The 20,326-nt window shown below is 33.7% G+C and overlaps 1 protein-coding gene across 1 annotated transcript in view; it reads left to right on the top strand.

Moving 5' to 3' along the window:
* LOC111518992 (calponin homology domain-containing protein DDB_G0272472-like) overlaps window positions 1-14,784 on the top strand; it is a 56,439-nt gene extending 41,655 nt beyond the window's left edge. Inside the window, exon 4 of the mRNA XM_023177495.2 lies at window positions 14,592-14,784. Coding sequence (XP_023033263.2) covers window positions 14,592-14,784 — 193 coding nt within the window. The remainder of the gene's footprint in view (window positions 1-14,591) is intronic.
* Window positions 14,785-20,326: the final 5,542 nt, after the last annotated feature.

Below are 20,326 nucleotides of genomic sequence, written 5' to 3'. Positions count from 1 at the left end.
GCAACAAAATGTTTTCTAGATTTCATTTAGACACGATCATTGGCCATAAGCATATAGAAAAGAAAAAGAGAAATGACAAAGCAATTTAATGATGACTACAAATCATATATATATATATATAAATACATATATATATGTATGTATACATATATAGGATATATGTATAAAAGACATAAGCTGATAAGAGTTGTCATCATCTGGCCAAATGGCTAAAGTTCGAGACGAAGAAAGGTTGTGTCAGCAAACAGTTTTTGTAAGATGACAAATTTCTTATATAAATAGAAAAAGCTAAAATTCTATTTGTATTCCAGACATCCGAAAATATATGAATCGACTCTGCTGATTATGCTGGGAAAAATATATATAATTTATTAGATTATATAGAAAACACTTTCATTTGGCTACTTTAATATACCATTTCTTACAAAAACTGTTGTTGTTCTAATTAAAACATTTCTCTTGCTTAAATTTAAAACGACAAAGTGTAGAGGGAAAAGAATTTTTTATTAAATCGATCTGAGTTCGAGAAATTATTGGAGAAAATTTATTAAAATTCTTAAACTTTAATAAAAAATAGTTAAAGTGACCACTGGGCTAAATAATATATACCAGAAATAAATGGTTCCTCAATGATTCATGACTGATTTCTAAATTAATCTTTATTGATTCCTGATTGATTCATCAATGATTCCTGAATGATTTCTTAATGATTTCTGAATAAATCAGCAATGATTTTTTTAAGGATTCCTTGATGATTTCTCATTAATTCCTGAATGATTCGTGAATGATTCTTGAACGATTCTTTAATGATACAAGACTGTACTTTATATTTACTACTCCCAGAATTTCGGGACGGTTTCTATTATTTATATAAACAGAAATAGTTGTAATTCATACGTATATTGTTGTAAAAAATTGTTTTTTGTGTTTCCGACCGTATAAAAATGATATAGAATCTTGATATGCACGACGAAACGAACCTATATGGCCGCTTGTCCATCAGTTTGTCGGCCCCGCCAAAGTTATTCCATCTCTAAGGACTTTTTTTTTATTTCATGTTGATTATTATTGATTCCATTTGGGGAAAACAAAAAAACGAAACACAAAACAGAAATCCATTTTGCACTTGCACATCATTGCAAAACATCTGCATCCACATTCTTCTTGTTTGCGATCATTCTCTTTAACATAAATATATCCATCTATAATTAAACTGTTGAACTCTGGTGGTGGTGGTGGTGGTGGTGCTTCTGCTGTGGATGCCACAGATGTAGACAAAAGCCTGTGGCAGTGGCAATGGCAATGGCTGGGGCGCACATTCCTTAAAGAAATCATTGAAATCGAATTCAATAATACAATCATAATAATAATAATCATCATCATCTTCGTCATCATCATCATCATCATTGTTGTCGTCATTATCATCGTGAACGAAAATCTCAAATGAATGCTGAAGGTCAGACGAATGCTTTAATCAAAATTGAAATTGAAATCGAAATTGTATCGATTGGTTGGCGGCTGTCGCCAATGAATGGGAGACTCTCAAGTAATTCGGTCTCCGATTGCCCGCTCATCTCCCCTTCCACTGTTTCTTTTTGGTCAACGCAATTAAATGCCAATTGAAAATTTACTCACAAAACAATTTTTCGGCACATAAATTGAAATTAATGGTTTTTAGTTTTTATTCGATTTCATCGATTCGATTTTTCCATTTCATTTTGTTGGTTTCGGTTGGAATCTTTCTTTAATAATTAATTTTAATTGTGTGACAAATTTTCAACAATTTGTCAGCTAATCTGTGTAGAATAATTTTTATTTTTAAACGCTGATCTCTCAATATAAAATATCTATATAAAAAATATCTATATAAATTTGTATCTTTTTTCGTTTTTTTGCGTTATTTCCATTACGTGAGGTTCAATGATCGCATTTAATGAATTTTGTATGCGAAAATAAGTAGATTTTGTTATTGAAGTGGAAGGTTCGTATATGAAGTATGGTGTCTGTATGTGTGTGTGTGTGTGTGTGTGTGTGTGTAGACTGGAGTTTTGTCTGGAGCCCGTGCGTAGCTTTCTTTTGTTATTTGGCCAAATCGTGAATAGTTTTTTCTATGACTATTCAGTTTGTTAGAGAAGCTGATTTTTCTGCACATTTTTATTTATCTTATATAGACAGATACATAGATTTGTATGTCTGTGTGTACTTTTGTTTTCTTTCTTTTTGGGGTTTTGCCATTATTTTGTGGCCTATAATACATTTTGAAGTGGAATGGCTTTTGGCACAAGGCATGCTGAAAACCATGTTATATAATAAGGAACAAGAAACTGAATGATATGTGTTGATTGTATTATTATGAGTAGATAATGAGTTATTCAAGAATATAAATTACATCGATTTGTATTTAAAGTGCGTCATAATGTACAACAACAACGACAACTTTAGTGTTTTAAATTCTTAGTTTTAATTTACGTTTAAAGATTTTTCAACTCATTTTGTGTTGGAAATTATATTTACATTGTCTTTTTTATTAGGGAATGCTTTTAGTATTCATTTTAGTGTTTAATCATCCCATTCTAGTAAAGACTCAAAAAACTGTATGCAAAAACAAATACTAGCAAATCATTTTATTCATTTGATGGGCTCATGAGACTATCTAAAACGATCGTTAAGTGAATCAGTTTCATAACATAATCTTGGCATACAAATAGTCACTTCCTATCGAGTCCTTATGATTATGAACATTCCGTTTACGCAAACTCCTAGCCATTAAAATCATAAACTAAATGCCTAAAGGTAGGATTCAATTCAAGAGTTGCAGCTAATTTAACTACTGTTTAAGTACCTGGTAACAGGTAACAGAGGGCCAAAGAAGAAACCTACAGAATAAGATACACATTTTGGGTTTTACGATTCTCTATGCTAAGATTCTCGGATTACGTATCGGCATTTACAAATTGACAATTTTATCCAATTATAAAAACGAAAAGACTGTAAAATTTAACACATGAAATGCATATTTTGTTTTTTTTTTGTTTTTTTTTTTCGTTTTTGCATTTGAAAATCAATTTCTGTTACGACGCAAGTCGAGGGCATTGATAAAGTGCGTGTAGCGTATAAACGAGGCTCAATAAAAATTAGGCCCTTACGGACTCTCCAAGTGCATCGTAAAGGTGCGATTGGTTTGGTCATAAAGCCACATTTGATAGTTCAATAAAAAAAATATAAATAAACTGATAGGTGGGGGCGGGGGCAGGGGGTTGGGTAAGAACGAAAACGAAAACGTAAAGCAGAACAAGCTGAAAATCGTTTCATTTAGTGCCCTTATAATGAGGCACAAAATGAACAACAAAGTTTCAGAGCTTTGACTTTGACAACTTAAGCATAACATAAAGCGTGAGAACATATTTATAGGTAAGCCCCCCATACCATCAACGAGATCGACGAGATTGAGAGATCTTTATCGCTTTCATGTAGTAAATCTTCCCCCATTTTGCCCCCAAACACCTCTATTTACTCAACTGGCATGTCTCTAGCTAACTCTGCGAAGCCAACAAGTTTGGCATGTAAATTATTTGTTTTTGTTTTTTGTTGTTCTTTCGGTATTTTTGCTACCACATAAAATATTTTGTCAGATTTGATTTTTTTTTTCTTTTATTTCTATATCTCGATTTTTAATACACTTGCAACATTGCGGGGCATAGTTATTTTTGGCTAGAGTAGACTTTGTTTTGCCAATGAGAAGTCAGAAGATGTCAAAATGTTTTAATCTTCTTCGGCTTCATTGTGGAATAATCCACAAGCCTTAAATGATTCCAATACAGAAAAGGTTTTCTTCATTTTGAACAAGTTTCTTGATTAAATAGTTTTGCAACAAAAGTGGAATTAATGTGTTTTTCAATAGAGTTAATATCAATCTGATTAGATGCCCCATAGCTGGCTCCTTTTATAAATTTCAAATATCTAGAGTATCTAGATACTCTTGAATCAAGGACTAATCGATCAAAAGGAGACCTTTAGATAGGGTATACATTATTTGGCATTGCCTTAGTCCTCTAATATTTCGGTTTTTTTTTTGCCTTTTCTATTCATTTGTTTGTTCTTGTGAAAATAAATTGCTTTTGGCCCGCAAACTTTGACCCAATTGTTTTCAGTCAACAGATTTACCATATACGATATATGCAAAGTCAGTGTCAGTCCGGCAGTCACTCAGAATTACGATTAACAACTAAATGTTTATTCTTTTATGCTGCGATGAGTTTTGCTTTGAGTTTATTGAACTTGATTAAGTCGGTTGAGATGTTGTGCATTCTCTTCTATGTATGTATGTATGTAGATCTGGAATGTTGTATTGATGATTATCTTCTAAGCAAAAACCAAAAAAGAATTATGTACAATATTTTTTGTTTTTGTGTAATATGTTGTGTTTGATTTAACGCCTATGATAATTGTGTTGACTGTGATTTGGCCCAGTTTTTATGGTTATACGCAATAAAGACATATGAAAATTAACAAATTAGTTGCCATTTTTTGGGTTTGTTTTTTGTTTTCTAATGAAAAATATTGTATTTACAAATTAGATCATTTGATTTTGATTGTTTGGCTATTTATTAAGGTGATTGTTAGCCTTTTTTATAGGTCAAAACTTAAGCCTATACTTCCATATATATCTCTATTTAAAATCCTCTTTTGCTTAATAAGTAAGTTTTGAGATAAATTTTATATAGGTGTTTCCTTTTATATGCCAATTTTGGTCTTAAAATTTGGAGAACTTAATTTTTCATATAGTTTTCTAAGAGCTTCTCTAGTCTTTCTCCATTTAATGTAATGTTAGAATAGGTCTGTCTTCCTTTTCAAAATCATTTTCACTATGATCCTTACTTTATTCATTTGGTTAGATGCAATTCAAGATCAAATCTAACTGAAAGCAAGTTCAGTGTCAAAATGTTGCACTACTCTGTTCCAAACGGTTGGGGCTCGAACATGTTGTGGCTCGAATCCCCCGAAAAAGTCTCTCTTCAGAAGCTAGAAAAGCTCTTTATTTTTTGTTGTTGAGCTGATCGATCTCTTTGCCTTATAGGGAGGGCCATCTCTTAGGCTGATACACATTATAGCCAACTCCAAGTATGGACAATGGAAACAAGTTCTTCTTTTTGTTGCTTTTAGCAAGTTTTGTTTACCCTAAGTTAAGCCGCTTCGTTATTCTCTCATTCTTGCCTTACGTCTCTCTCTCTCTCTGTCTCTCTCTGTCTGTCTCTCTTTGACTGCCTCTGCTATCTCTTTGTGGTTCAAACAAGTTGCAGTTGTTGAGAACTCCTACACGACGCGAGGCTCTTGCCTCTTGTATCTAAAAGATCGTTTTATGTGTTTTCTTTTTCCTTTTTTTTTTTTTCTTTTTTGTGTACTTTTTTTTTTGCAGCCAGGAAGTTAAATTTTTAGTTCAGTTGAATTTTGCACGTCATCTCAAGCGGTCTACTCTACGACGAAGTTTGAAGAAGATACAAATTTTTTTTGTTGTTTGTTTGATTGTTGGTCTGCAACGCGAGTGGCAATAAAAGGAAAAATTGAAACAATGAACTGTTTTTAAGTGGCTAAATATTTGGCTAACAAGTGAAAATATATATTTATACATCTTGATCACATATATTTGTTTTACATACAAGTACAACTTGGAAAAATGTATCGCCTACAGAGACGTGCCGCTTTGATAGCCAAACAAGGTAGAAACCAATTGAGACTCTAAGCCCTTTTTTGTTTTTTGTTTTTTGGTTGGGAAACTCCCTTTTAAGAGATAAGTGTAGTTGACATATAAATACATATGCTGTTAATTGCTCTAACCGCAAAGTAATCAATACGTTTCGCACACATACACACACACACAAACACCCTTTTGATGTGTCTGTCTGTTTGGCCAAGTGATCTGACTCATTGAAGGAAATTTTATTGCAATTGTAAAATTTTGTAAAGCATTTTCAATTTCTGTGGTAACAATGAAATAAATGTTTGGCTTTTGTGGTTAACATTCCGCATGGATTCATCTGTAGGTGATAAAATGCGGTTAGACATCGATGAGGTAATTGTTAAGGTGATTAACAACATGGACTGTGTGTGCGTGTGTGTGTCTGTGTGTGTGTGTGTGCTTTCAAAAAGATACAAATGTATCTTTATGCCTTGACTTCATAAAAGGGTAATTAGGTAATATCAAATGACTTACATAACAAGATCTTACAATTCATTTCATTTAGATTAAAATGGGAAAACTTCTTTTGAACTTGAAGTTTTTGTTTTTATCTTTATTGTTTTGCATTGGCTTTATGTCCAGAGAGGCTTAACACAAATTTATTTTCCAATGTTACTTGAAAGTCTTATTAGATATTGTATTTTATATAATATGCTTTTTGCACCAAATAAATTTAAGTAAAAATTCCAAAAATTAATAATACATCGACCCTGTCGAACTTGTTAAAATTCCAAGAAAAAACAATCAAAATTTTCTTTCTAAAGTTTTATTCTAAACTATGTTGAGTCTTTTGACTAATACTAATAACTAAAAACTAATAACTATTTATCACATTATTGATAAAGTACACATACTATATAATATATCGATTAGAAACAGTTTAGATTTATTTCGATTAACATTTAGAGATATAATAACTAAGTTAGTGGATTGAAAATACATATATAATAATTTAAAATACATTATTATAATTTACTTTACTATAATTACTTGACTGAAAGAAGCCATGTCTAGAAATACGTAATAGGCTAAATTTGCCCCTTAAAGTATGCAATAGGCCATTAACGACTAACTAATATTGTTAGTAAATTCTCTTTTTCGTTTAAGAACCTTCAAAACTCAACTTGAATCTAAAATTTTATAAAGTCTGAAATAACTTTGTAAATCTAAAGAAATTTTACATTTTTTAAATTTAAATTAAAAGCAAATTCATATACAAAAGAAATCTTTTCCACTCAAGCTAACGAGCTTAAATTATTTATTTAAAAAAAAAATTTATGTTAGAAAATATTTAATTACACACACTTTTCTTAGAAAATATTGAAAGAAACTTTTGTATTTTATTTTACTTGGCCATTCTCCATTTTAGATTTAATTCGAACCTTTCTCTTACGAAAACCACAATAGAAAAATGCCATTTACTAGCTTCTCAGCCGTCCCTCTACTTACACTCCACAAAAGTCACATCTTCCTTTACTTTCTATACCACAAAAACAAAACAAAATAAACATAAATAAAAGTTCAAAGAGAATAATAAAACTATCAAAAATGAAAACCTCACACAATTGGGTCATCCTTTTGCCAAAACTAAAAAACAAAAACATGAAATGGCAATCATTTTACTTTTGATTATAAAACAAGAAACTAAAACCAAGACCAAACAAAGAAAATAAAAGAAAAAAAAAACTATATATTTGCAACCACTAATCGGTCGACCTAGAAAGGCATCTTCTTTCTATTTCAATTCTCCCTAGAAACCAACGACAAATACAAAAAAAAAAAAAGGGAAAGAAAAACCTTTTTCCATTTTTCGACTTTGGTCGCTTTGATTTTATTTGTGTTTTTTTTTGCTTTTCTGGAAGCGTGTCAATTTAAGATTCGTGCCTGGCCAGCATATAATTTCATTTAGAGAGTGCAGATGGAGTCCAAGTCAGTCAGTCAGTCAAGTTACAGCTGGAGCTAGAGCTGGATGTTAGAGTTGGAGTTTTAGTTTGGAGTTTTGCATGCCAAATTGTCCCTCGTCCAAGTTCAAAGTCGTGCCCAAGAAAAAAAAATCTTTCATTATTAGCAAAGAGAACCCAAAGAAGGTCATGGACGGATTTTAGGTTTATTTTCTTTTTTTTTACCTCTTCTTCTTCTTCATCTAAGCCTTTTGCCATGCTTTTTCCAAGCCAAACAATGTTGTCTCAGTAGTAGTCTCGATGGTCGCCTGTCTGCACAGAGCACTTGGCCAATTGGCCAAAAAAGATTTATTATTGAAATGCATAAAAATATGGCCATGTTGGCAACGATGTTGTCGGCATTTGCCTATAAGATTGGCATACATTCTCACATGGTATATAAAATATGTATATGGATTAAATTGCTATTTCTGGTCACAGAGGAGTAAAGCCAGAAAGAGAGACAGGAGATGCAACTTAGTATGGAGGATAGAGAAAAGCATTTCTGGGAAATGCAAGTCAATTTGAGTTCAATATTCATTTACCTTTCTAAACGTTGGCCTAATTAAGTTTCTAGGAACTAAATCAAATGTCTAGTGAGAGACCTTTAACTCACTTTACAGAGAGAGGAAGAGAGAGCGGGGCAGTTGGGTGAGGATCAAACAAAATTGACCACAAGACATTTAAATAGGTCTAAACATTCTTACTTAGATTTTTATCAATTGGTAACAGAGTTATTTTAGTAGAACGGACTATGAAACGAGCAAATAGTATACATTTTTAATGATTTTCATATCCATTGGCATTCAATTTGACAGATAGGCAAAGTATTTATTTTAGATTTTTCCATGTTTAAATAAATATTTCAATTTTACACAGAGCTTTTATGCTGCTTCTCAACTTATACATACATACAAATGTATATACATGAAGTGTCTATCTCCCTATAGTTTACTATATTTAATATTACATTTTTTAATTATAACTTTTATTTTTAATATTTTTGTAGCTGTCTGTATTTAATTGACGCCTATAAATTGTCTTTGTTTTATATATTAACAATATATGATTTACACTTAATAAGTTAGACTTAATCGAACTCTTTTATTTCCAAGTGCTAATTCCTATTTAACAATCTCAATCTCCCCTATAACAAAAGTTTGCTTTGTGTTAAGTTATAAATTCCTTAGATTTTTTGAAGTATACTAATATACGAATTATGTATGTACATACATGCATATACAAATGATAATTAAAATCAACACTTTCCTTAAATACATGCATTAACTTATTAGAGAATCTAAAGCACATAATTACACATATTCACTCATATTTTATTTACACACTGCAAGCTCTAATAGGTAGAACTTCATAATAAGCCATAATTTGTAATTATCATTAGAAAAATCAATATAATTGTTAATCAAGTTTGTATTATATATTAACAAACTCTTTCCTTGTCCAAGTTTAAATATTGAAAACCAAAAATTACTACTTAAATAATATTTCTCAATCAATTGCTATATCCGTAAATACATAAAGTATTTCAAAAGGTTCAAAGCAATTTGAGGCTTGAATTTTTAAGACATAAACCATTTAATGGTTAAATTTGTTTAGTAAACAGAATTACTTGAACATATTTTCATTGTAGTCAGTGTCCACTATTGGACAGTGGAGTATTCTGTAACAGTTAGAAGGTCCAGTTGGTTATTTTCAATAAAATTTCGTCTCTTTGAAATATAATTCATAAACTTGATTCAATGAAGTATTTCAAGAATTTGTATTCCCTGTCATTGGCATTGTATTGACCTGTCATTGGCCATCAATAGAATAAATTGTATTCAAAATAAACATTGTAGACATCCTGGCGTATGCGTAATATGACTGCTTGTATGCATATTTAGTTAGATGGCAAAATTGAATTTTAGTTCTTTGAGTTGTATTTCGGTGTATAAATTCAAAATGAAAATCGATTCTTCATTTTATTGACACCTTCTATGGCCATGCCCAGTAGCTTGTCTGTCTGTCAGGCCCCACTTGTTTCCTCTCCTCCTTTCTCTCTATGTTGCAAGCTTACTTAGTAGCAAAACGTCAAGTTATTCTAACTGTAAAGTTACAAACTTGTATGTGGCGGCCCTCTTGTTTCTCTCTCTCTCTCTCTCTTCCTCTCTATCTCGCTATGTCTCTCTGTGTGTCTTTCTCTCGATATCTTAGTACATGGGTGCAAGTTGCAAGTCTCCCCATTTAATGCATTTCCTTAAGACGACGTCGACGTCGTGGTCGTCTTGGACTGGACACTTGACTGGACTTGGTCTTTGGTCTTGTGTCAGCTAAATTATTTCCACGGCTGGCAGATGTTGTTGTTGTTGTCGGTGTTGTTGTTGTTATTGTTGCACTTTTATGGCCAAGTTGCACGCATCAGTCAGAGTCGCCCTCATCAACAAGTTTTTTTTTTTTTTTGCTGTTGCTTTCCTCTCTTTTGTATTTGGTGTCTATTTTTATGACCTCAGTCCGCCGGCAAAAGAAGTTATCTTAATGCAAGCCAAACTAACTAAGTATCGAGCAATTCTAATCTAATCACAAGAGGAAGAACCCAAACAGAGATGGAGTTGCTGGAGTGATGAAGATTGCTGCTGCTGCTGTTGCAATGGAGCTGTGGATGAAATGGCTATGGGTATGGGTATATTTACCGTAATACTCTAACGATGGCAACGTTTGGAACGGTTGTTGTTTTCCCTTTCTGGTCTCGAGTCTAGATTCAGAATCATCCGAAAATAGGTGTAGTTGAAGTCACATTCAAAGTCATCGCGTTTTTTTCTCTTTCTCTCCCCCATTCTCTGGCATGGCATGCGTGACTGCCTAAAAAGAAGTCTTCCTGTTTCTTCTGTTTTGCGTTCCTCTCGTTTCTGCATTTTATGGCACTTCTTTCTTTTCTTCTCTTTCATCTGTTCACTTCTGTTGCGGCTGTTCTCCGTCTGTTGCAGTTAATCAATTATAACGACTCTTGATTTCCTTCCTGATCTGAATTAAGATCTTCATTTACTTTATGTCTTGGGGGAGGAGAGCAGAAGCAGGAGAAGGTGCACACATACATACATCATGTTGCAACTCCTGGACTTTCTTTCCTTTTGGTGTACAATTCTTCAAACTAACTTTTAATGACTCTATTTAATGCTGTTTAATTTCGTTTTATGCTTTCCCTATGTACATATGAATATTGGAATTAATGGTAGAATTATTCTAACAGCGGCATATCTCAAAATGGAGAGCAGATGTTTTTTTGTTTTTCAACAGGTGGAAAGCATTTTATAACTATTACAACATAGGAGCTCACAAGTTATAGTTTAGCTATCGGCAAGTAAGACAATTATTTACTGAACAAAAATTGACCGTTAAAAACGTCTATAACTGGCGAATGGTATCTAATCCCAAACGGATGGATAAATCTTTCCCATACCAAACTCTTTTAGCCAGAAACCCTTTTCGTTTTTGAAAGCTTTCAACAATAATGATGTTACTACTGCTGCTGCTTCTGATTACTAGAAATTTGTCATAGTTACCAAAAGCAGACGGTCGGTCTCCCACAGATATTTGATATCCAAAACCAAATGTTGACAAATGGCAAAAGGCATGACAAGATTGGTTGAGTTTCCCATTGCATTTTAGCAAACAAAAGGAATAAAATCAAGAAAGTCAGGAAAGAAAAAAAGCAAAAAAAAAAAAGAAACACAATGGTGCCAAGTGGCAGACACAGAAAAAAATGAGATAGATGTACAAATAGAGTAAGAGAGAGAGAGAAAACGAGATGAAATAAAGTGATGCAAAGTGTTGGGTTCTTCTTATTTCCTTCTATTTGCCTTCTAATGCAATTTTTATGCTGACATTTTTGAGAAACTTTACTTGAATCTTCTGTTCAATTAATTTCTAATTTTAAATCAAAAGCAGAAAACATTTCAAAATAATTGCCGTAAAAAATGTATAAAACACGAATCCAATTTTTAAGCGTTCCTTTTCATAAAGACTTTGGCTTCTTGTTTTTGTTAATTTTTTATAAAATAACAATAAAAATCACAAAACAAATCGTGGTAAATCTTTATCGAGTGTTTTCTACATGCATTGTCAAACTATTTCGTTATGAAAAGTGATGAAAACTCCTAAATATTTGTTTATCAAGTCTTTATATACATATATCGAACTCTTTGATTATGAAAAGTGATGAAAAGTGATGATAAGGATGATGATAACACCCATATATCGGCTATAACATCGTTAGATACTTTACCATCACCTGGTCCAGGCATTGAAAGAGAAATATATAGGTATTATATAAATGGTCTGTAACAAATATTGATTTTTTTAGATATCTGTCTGATTGACGGAAATTATGAAAACTATTTTAGCCATAGAGTATAGAAACAAACAGAGAGACGATATCATCTCCCTTTAGCTTTGTTGTTTAGTGGAATGCAACCAATCGAATTCCCTTGGCATTCACAACACAAACACAAACACACACACACACACACATTCGCACATAGCTTCCTGCCTTTAATAAGATTCCTTTTGAGGATGGAAGAGAAAGAGATGTGCCAGGAGCAGATAACCACAATTGAAGTACGATTTCTATATAGCCACCACAAACATACAAACATACATATATATATACATACAGTAGCCGCAATCTCGGCACAATCTGTTACATCTTCAACTTGTAATTTTTAACTTACGGCATATTAATTTATTATTTGCTATTTAATATGGCCAGCCCCCTTTCGGGCTACATCAGAGTACGAGAGTTGACTTGCCCCTCGCTCTTCTTGTCTCCTGAGACATCTCTTCTCTTCTCTCTGATGCATGCTGGGTTTCATCTGCCGGCAGGCTAAGTTCATTTTTTTTTTACTACTTCTTTTCTTTTTTTGTTGTTCGTATTTTTATTTTTTGACATTTGATGTATTTATGTGGTCTATCTAGGTTTGGGTTCTCCCGATGCTCCCTCACCTCCTCCTTGGCGTCCATCTGGCCATCTTGGTCCATACGACGTACGTTCGTGGCTTTGAGCGATTTGTGGGAAACTGTCCTGTCATGTAGTCGCCTAGCATTTTATTTTTTTATTTTTTTGATTGAGTGATTTATTTGGAAATTTGTTGCTGTTGTTGTTGTTGTTGTTGTTGTAGTGGCTGAAGCTGTGCAAAATGGGTATAATTAAATCGGATAAAGGGAAAGGCTTGAACGAAGACTTGTGCAGATGATGAACGCGCGACTCTCTGATAGTGCTTTTTCTTTTTTTTTTTTTTGCCCTTAGCTAGAATTTGTATAATTAGTTTAAAAAATTAAAGACAAAAACAAGTGTCGTCATATGGAGGAAATTTCAAAGCAAAGGCCATGAAAATTACCCAAATATAATAAGTCGTTAAAAATAAGAATTGTTTATCCTTTCTCCCTTTTACATCAAAGAGAATTCTATATATTTGGGTATTTCTTTTGTGTTTTTAGATAGTTAGAAAATATATTGTTGAAACTATTTGTAAATGTAAACTGAATTGAGCGTTTTCCGATTTCCTATTTGACTTGACCCCATTATGCAATATATGCACCTTTACCATATTCCATTTCATTTCCTTGACCACCAATGTCCAATGGCATTTTAGAAAATAAATATAAAATGAAATTCAATAGAAATTATTGCTTTGTTTACCTATTACCAAACAAAAAGAAAACATTAAAGGAAGTCATCAAATAAAAAATGCAAAAGTTCTATAAATAAATGCGAGAAAAAGAAAAGAACAGAACCCACGTAAGAGCAGAACTCTCTGACTCTCCTAAAGAATGCTTTGTGTTTTGTTTTGTTTGGTTTTTTTTTTTTTTTTTTTTTGCTTCCGGCGACATAAAACTGCAGTTTGGCCAAAAAGCCAGCTGCCTATTGGCGTTTACTACGCTTGAGTAATGCTACCACTTCTAAACCCCCCATACTCCCCTACGGCCCCATCAACCCCAACCGCTGCCACGCCATCCCCCATTTTCCATGCCACCATCCCTCTCTCTATCCTACATTGATCTCTCCCCCTTCCTTTCAAGTGTATCTGGTGTGCTTCCTTTATTGGTTTGTTGTTGGTGTTTCTCCCACTTCTTGGCTCGTTTTGCTTTGGTCAGTTTTGTCCCTCTCTCAATTCTCAATTCTTGGTTCTCAGTACAAGTTTTTGCAGTGTATATATTGAGCAGATGGTTGGTTGATTGTTGTTGTTGTTGTAGTTGTAGTTGTTGGTGGTGCTGGGATTTCAAGTTTTTTTTGAAAGTAATTCGTCTGGCCACAATAATTGTGGGGCATCCCATCCTCATGGACAATGGCAAAAGAGAGGTCCAAGTTCAAGCCACCCACCCACATTTTATTGTTATCGTAACAATGGCAGCTAGCAAGAAGAAAAACACAAAATATATATAAATACATATATATTGTATAGAATAGAGTACAGCTGCCAGTTCGATAATGGAAACTTATCTTGTAAAAGAGTGTACAATTATTTTAACTTTGAGATGTTCTATATAAAAAAATAGAATCGATTTTCTTAAACTAAAGAAACGTATCTTAAGTTCTTACCAAAGAAGATCACTAAACGATCATAATATTGCCCAATTTGATAATATAAAAACATTTTTTGTATGAGAGAGTACGACTTACTCAATATTATATGTAACAAGATCATCAACGAAATCAAGAGACTCTTTGGGCTTACTCAGTTCAAGATAAAGGCAAATAAAAAATTGCATAAAATGCCAACGGCCAAGTAAAATGCATGTGGAGCTCGCTCCTCATCTAGAGAGCACCACAAAACGGTGGTGGTGCATTGAACCCCCGTGGTCCAAGCCACAAAACTAGAAACGAACGCAAAGTATTCTCTGTTCTAAACCTGGAACAGGACGGACTTTCGCACGAATAAGCACCAGAAGCAGCAGCAGCAGCGGCAGCGGCAGCGGCAGCGGCAGCGACAGAGAATACAGATGGGGGGGAAATGTGAGAAGGAGATGGTTGGGAAGGAGGAGGAGGAACGAAGTAGAAGGTTGGAAGTGGAGGTACAAGTTGAGTCAGCAGCTCAGCGATTAGAAGCTTAAAAGGAAGTAATGTTGCAGAAAATGCTAAAGACAGAGAAAGAAAGAGAGAGAGCGAGAGAGAGACAGAGAGAAAAGATCAGATTGCTGCTGCGTGGACGGACCGGACCGCAGAGAGTCATTTCGGGATCTTGCTCTCTCTCTCTCTCACTCGCTTTTTCTTTCTCTTACTCGTTGTTGACCATATTTTTGTTTTTTGCTTTTCTGTTCTACCTAGCAGCCATGAAAATAAAAAAGGGGTATATTGATGCCATGGTAATTCTATTTTAAACAAAAGGTATATAGAATATTGTTTAGATAAAGTTGATAGCAATTCGAAACTGTATTGAGAAATTAACATTTACTCACTTAAACGCCAGATGGCGCTAGTGCATAAATGAATTTTATTTTGTTGTCTAGGGTAACTTTTGGTCCACACTCAGATGATAGAGTTAAGGAATTCTTTTTATGATGGTTAAAATTGAAAAACGAAGCTCAAGACTTCTTCTTTTCCTTGTAGACTCGAGCCCCTAGTTGCCCCTTCCTCTCCACCAAAACTCTTGTGATCGCTCCCCCTCTCCTTTTCTTTGGTTATTATTATTATGTGGCTGTGGTCTGGGTCTTAGTCTCAGAGTCAGTCTCGGTCTCGGTCTCGGTCTCGGTCTCTTCGTCTTTGCTTTTGTTGGCGTGTGTGTAATTATCCAAGGACGCCGCTGAGTAATGAAACGACCTTGAGTGCAGCTACACACACACACACACAGACAGTTGCACACACACACACAGATACAAAGAAAAGTTACATATTCTTGTTGGGGGCCTTTTGTGTTTGGGCGTGTTTGGGCATCTCATTTGTTACAATACAACAACAACAACAACAGCAACAACAAAAGCTCTGCATAAGGCAAAAAACAATTTGTCAGCGTCACAAACAAATAATAAAAGAGATAGAGAGAACTAAAGAAATCTATATAGAAGAAGTCGATCTACTTAGTCAAAAGACCACAATACAAAAGAGCCACACAACGGCCAAGAAAATATATGAGAAGCAACATTTGTTCTCAAAGAAAAAAGAGAAAAAAACCCAAATTGAATGCATTGATTGAAAGATAGTGCAAATGAATGAACTAAACCGTTTAACCGCCACAAAAATATATCCTTTAGATTTCTAGGAAGTAAATTTTATCAAGCTTTATAAATCCAAAAGTTAAAAAAAAGAATTTAAGTTATTGAACTAGTTAAGCAAACAAAAAAAAATACATTGACTTTAATTTTTTCTTGACCTTATAAAAAACTTATTGATTAACCCATTTTCTGCTGCGCAAAAGGAAAATTAAGCTAACGTACTCAGAGAAAAGTGATTTCCCTAAACTGTTTCAAACTAAAAGTAATGAAACTAACTTCCCTACTAAAAGTTAATAGTTTTATGCAAAAATCTGTATAAAACTTGAAATATTGTAAGATTTTTTCAAGGATGTATAAATTTGCTGTTCAAAAAGTCGAAAAACAGTCAAAAATGGGTAAAAATTTTTGAAAAAATTAATTTCTTAAATTTTTCTTGTTTATTATTCAAAAAATAGGACTATTTTTGGCCTCACCTCCTAACACATAATGTTAAACTCATGAATGTACAGAATAATAAGTTAAAATGAAACAAATTAATGAATTATTAAAAAAACTCACAAAGCTAAGTCAGAATTCTCTTTTATTGCCCAAACATTTGTCCATTTATTTGGCGTCTTTAGTTAGTTACATTTACTAGTCTTTGTACTGCCTAATTTTCAGTTTTAATTAAGGTGAAATTGATATTATGAGAAAAATTCTTATATACATAAATGAGACTAGGCAACACTAATGAAGGGAAGGTGGGGTGAAACAAGGCCATATCTAGACCAAGTCCTCTGGTTTTTCTTCAAGTGCATTATCATCATCATGATCATCATCATCCCCTGAGTGCAATTTGGTTTCATATTTGTGCCTAGGCGCATACCAACTAATCAGCCAGAGCGCAAAAATTATTTGCCATTTTTTACGCGCTGCTTCAAACGCGGCGGCAACAGCAACAACAACAACAATAACAACTGGAGGCAAAGCAAAGGTAAAAACCATCGACAGAGTCGTCTACCTCTTGGATATTGTATACATGTTGCCGTTGTTACCGCTGCTGCTGCTGCTGCTGCTGTTATCTGAGCATGCCAACAGGCTGTGGCTCTCCACCATTAGGCCATAATCATCATCACACACGCCTCAGCCAAGGCTGCATCACATTGCGTACCCTTCCTCCTTCTCCACCTCCCTGTAGCAAATTCGCAACCCCCTAAGCCCCCCTCCCTAATCTAAAAGCAAACCCAAATGACTGAGAGGTGTGCCAAATGTCTATGATGTAGGAGCAGCAGGCAGCAAGGCAGCTAAAGACGAAGAGCAAGCAAAAGAGTTAGCTATTTTTAAGTATAGGTTTCGGTTTCATTGTTGCATTTCTTTCTCTGCGTTTATGTTTATGAAATTAATGAGCAGCTTTGCCTCCACCACCTCCGCCACCTCCCCCTCCTCCTCCTCCTCCTTTGTCTTCTCTTCCTCGTCATCCTCCTTATGCTCATGGTCCACCTCATTTTCCACCTCTAACCGCACCACCAGCAACTTTGGTCGCTCTCCTTCCCCTAAACCTAATGCAAAGTTTTTTGGCAAAAATGCTTGCATAATTTTTTGATTGACCCGCATATTTGTTTAGTTTTTTTTTCTTTTTACTTAACCCTGAGGCTTCATTCGGTTGTTCGAGCATTTACTACTACAATACAATTGAAATGCAAACATCTTCAATCATTTGTTGAAGGAAATCAAGCGGGTGTCAAAATGTCTTGTTTGTTGTTGTCGTTGTTGTTGTTTTCCCCATTCATTCAATTCAATCTTTCATTTCGCACATATGAAATTATCATAGCAATTTTATAGGTATATTTATAAGTATTTGTTTAACCATTAACCAAGACACACACACATACAGATAGACAGACAAAGAGCACTTTCAATTTCTATTATGTATATTTGTTGACATGAAATTTGATTTTAATAACAAATTTTTGACTCATTCCTTAATTCCTTTCTTCTTCTCTTCTCCTTCTCATTCACAGGTAAGCATTAATATGATGATGATTGATTATTATTTATCTCATTTATGCAACATTTTTACACACACTGCCCAACTGTGTGTGTTTCTGTGGTAAGTGGTAAGAAAAAATGAAGAATTCAACGAAAATTTACATACAAAGAGGAAAAGTCTCGTTTTGACTAAATGAAAAGCAAAACTAAATTGGATGAGTATCAGTATTTTTACTTTTTCTATATAGAATGACAAAATCAATTCAATTAATGTTTATATTCATCTTTTAATTACCGTAAAGCAACTGACTGCTTAACCTTTTTGGCCAAAAGTCGGACAAATTATGTCCGATGTCGGCTTATGGCTAAAGCTTTTCAGCAATTAGCGGGATTAATTGCTTTTTTGTTAGACACCTCACCCCACTTCACCTCACACAATCTCACCTCAGCTCAACTCACTTTACTTCACCCAGTAACCTCTAAAAAAAAAAAAACAATTAGAACTTTTAGAAGTAAATGGAATATAGGGGAAGGGGATCTGAGGGGGAAAATATACATATATACATTAGATACCTACATATATAGGAAGGTAATAACAAATTAGAGAAGCACAGAAAAAACAACAACAACAACAATCAACTGACATTTGAATCATATGGGTAGTAGGAAACTTACATGACTCAAGAGTGGGCACCATTTTTGGACTTGCCTTTTGGATGCAGTCCAGTTGCTGTCAAATTGCAGTGGCTCGACAGAAGGGTGGGCGTGACGACAGCCCACACACACAACACACAGCACAACACACACACACAATAAACCTTAAGCCAATAAATGGCATTAACCAAATGTGGTAAAAACAATTTTGAAACTTGTTAATAAGTAAATACAAACACACACACACACACACACTAGACGAAGATTGTTTTTTTCCCACAATTGTGTATACATTTTGTTGTTGTTTTTGTTTTTAGGTGTGTTTTCCTGACTTCTGCGCTTCACTGACCAACAGCCAATATGAAACCCAACCTATCCCAGCTCCCTGGTCCATATGCAAATTCTGTATTACTCCATTCGATTTCCTCCCACCCGTCTTTCACTCATCCCTCTCCCTCATCTTCATAGAAATATGGTAAGGGTAAAGATTAGTGTGACAGCTGAGCGGACGATTTGTTGAGAAATTATGGACAGTAGTCGGTCGATTTGGTTTGGCTTGGTTTTGCTTCGCTTTGCTTTGGTCCGTTGAAAACAAATAACAATAAATTTGAATATGGTTTGGCCAAATCTCCTTCTCGGCTCTTCGTCTTCCGTGTAATGATGTGTGTAATACTTCTCTCGTTTTACATATTTATATATAGGTTTTTTCTTTTCTTTATTTTATTTTTGGGTGTGTTTTAGAAAGTCTCAGAGATTAAGGCTTAATGCATATGGAAAGTTGAACGTTTGGAAGTTTGCGGGTGTGGATTGATGGAAGTCAGCAAAAAGGAAGTGCAATTTGGGATAAGATTTATAGAATTGCCTAGAAAAATCATTTTTAAAAAGTCATAACCTAAACTTCGTGGGCGTAGAAGAAGCTTTTTGGCCGTTAATTTGTTAGCTTTTTTTTTTGTTAGGTTTCTTTTACGATTGTGTTTACATTTAATGGTAATTAGTAGATTTTTTAAAGACTCTGCCAAATTAAATAAAGTTTTGAATCATTAATTCCAAAAAAACAAAAGGGAAACTTTTATAAACCAAGAATCTTTAGCTTTGCAACTCAGATTTAGTTGGCTTACTTTTAGAACGATATACATATTTCACTTTAATTTTAAGAACTGACACTAAAATCTGTAATTTTTTGCAAAAATTTTGTTCTATTTTTGCCTTTAAGAAAAGCCATGATGTTTTCAATGATATTTAAAGTTTCTTGAAGGTCAAAATATTGATACGTAAATGTTAATGTTAAAAATAAAAATTTAAACTCAAGAAAGTTAAGAAATTGGCTCAAATAAACTTTTCAGGCACGATTTGTCATATATCCAATAAATCGAACAAAACCATTTAATTAATTGAATCGCTAATCAATAAAATAATTAAATGATCGCAGAATTGTTTACAATTTCCCACGCTTAAAAAAATTAATTTTAGAAGATCCTATTGTCATATTTCAGTTAATTATAAAGTCAGGAAAATAAATTGTTTAACTTTTAAAAATAATTAAGGCCTAAGAAATGTTTTACCTACTTAGAAAGTTGAATTTGATTCGAAGACATGTACCAAAGGTCCAATAATATTGCTTAAGTTCGGAACGATTTAAACTTTTTAGCTTGTTTCATTATATGGACTAAAGTATTACATTAATAAAACTCCAAAGAAGTCATTCGTTTTTTAAAAGGTCCGACAAAAGGTCTTTATTAGATTAAACGAGATCAGAGAACAAAGTATTTGATATTCGAATAACGAATAGAGTCACATTGTTGAATTTGTGAGTTTTCAGTCA

Source organism: Drosophila willistoni, assembly GCF_018902025.1.
Source record: "Drosophila willistoni isolate 14030-0811.24 chromosome XR unlocalized genomic scaffold, UCI_dwil_1.1 Seg143, whole genome shotgun sequence".
In the NCBI taxonomy this organism is placed as follows: domain Eukaryota; kingdom Metazoa; phylum Arthropoda; class Insecta; order Diptera; family Drosophilidae; genus Drosophila; species Drosophila willistoni.
This window is presented reverse-complemented; position numbering and strand designations above follow the sequence as displayed.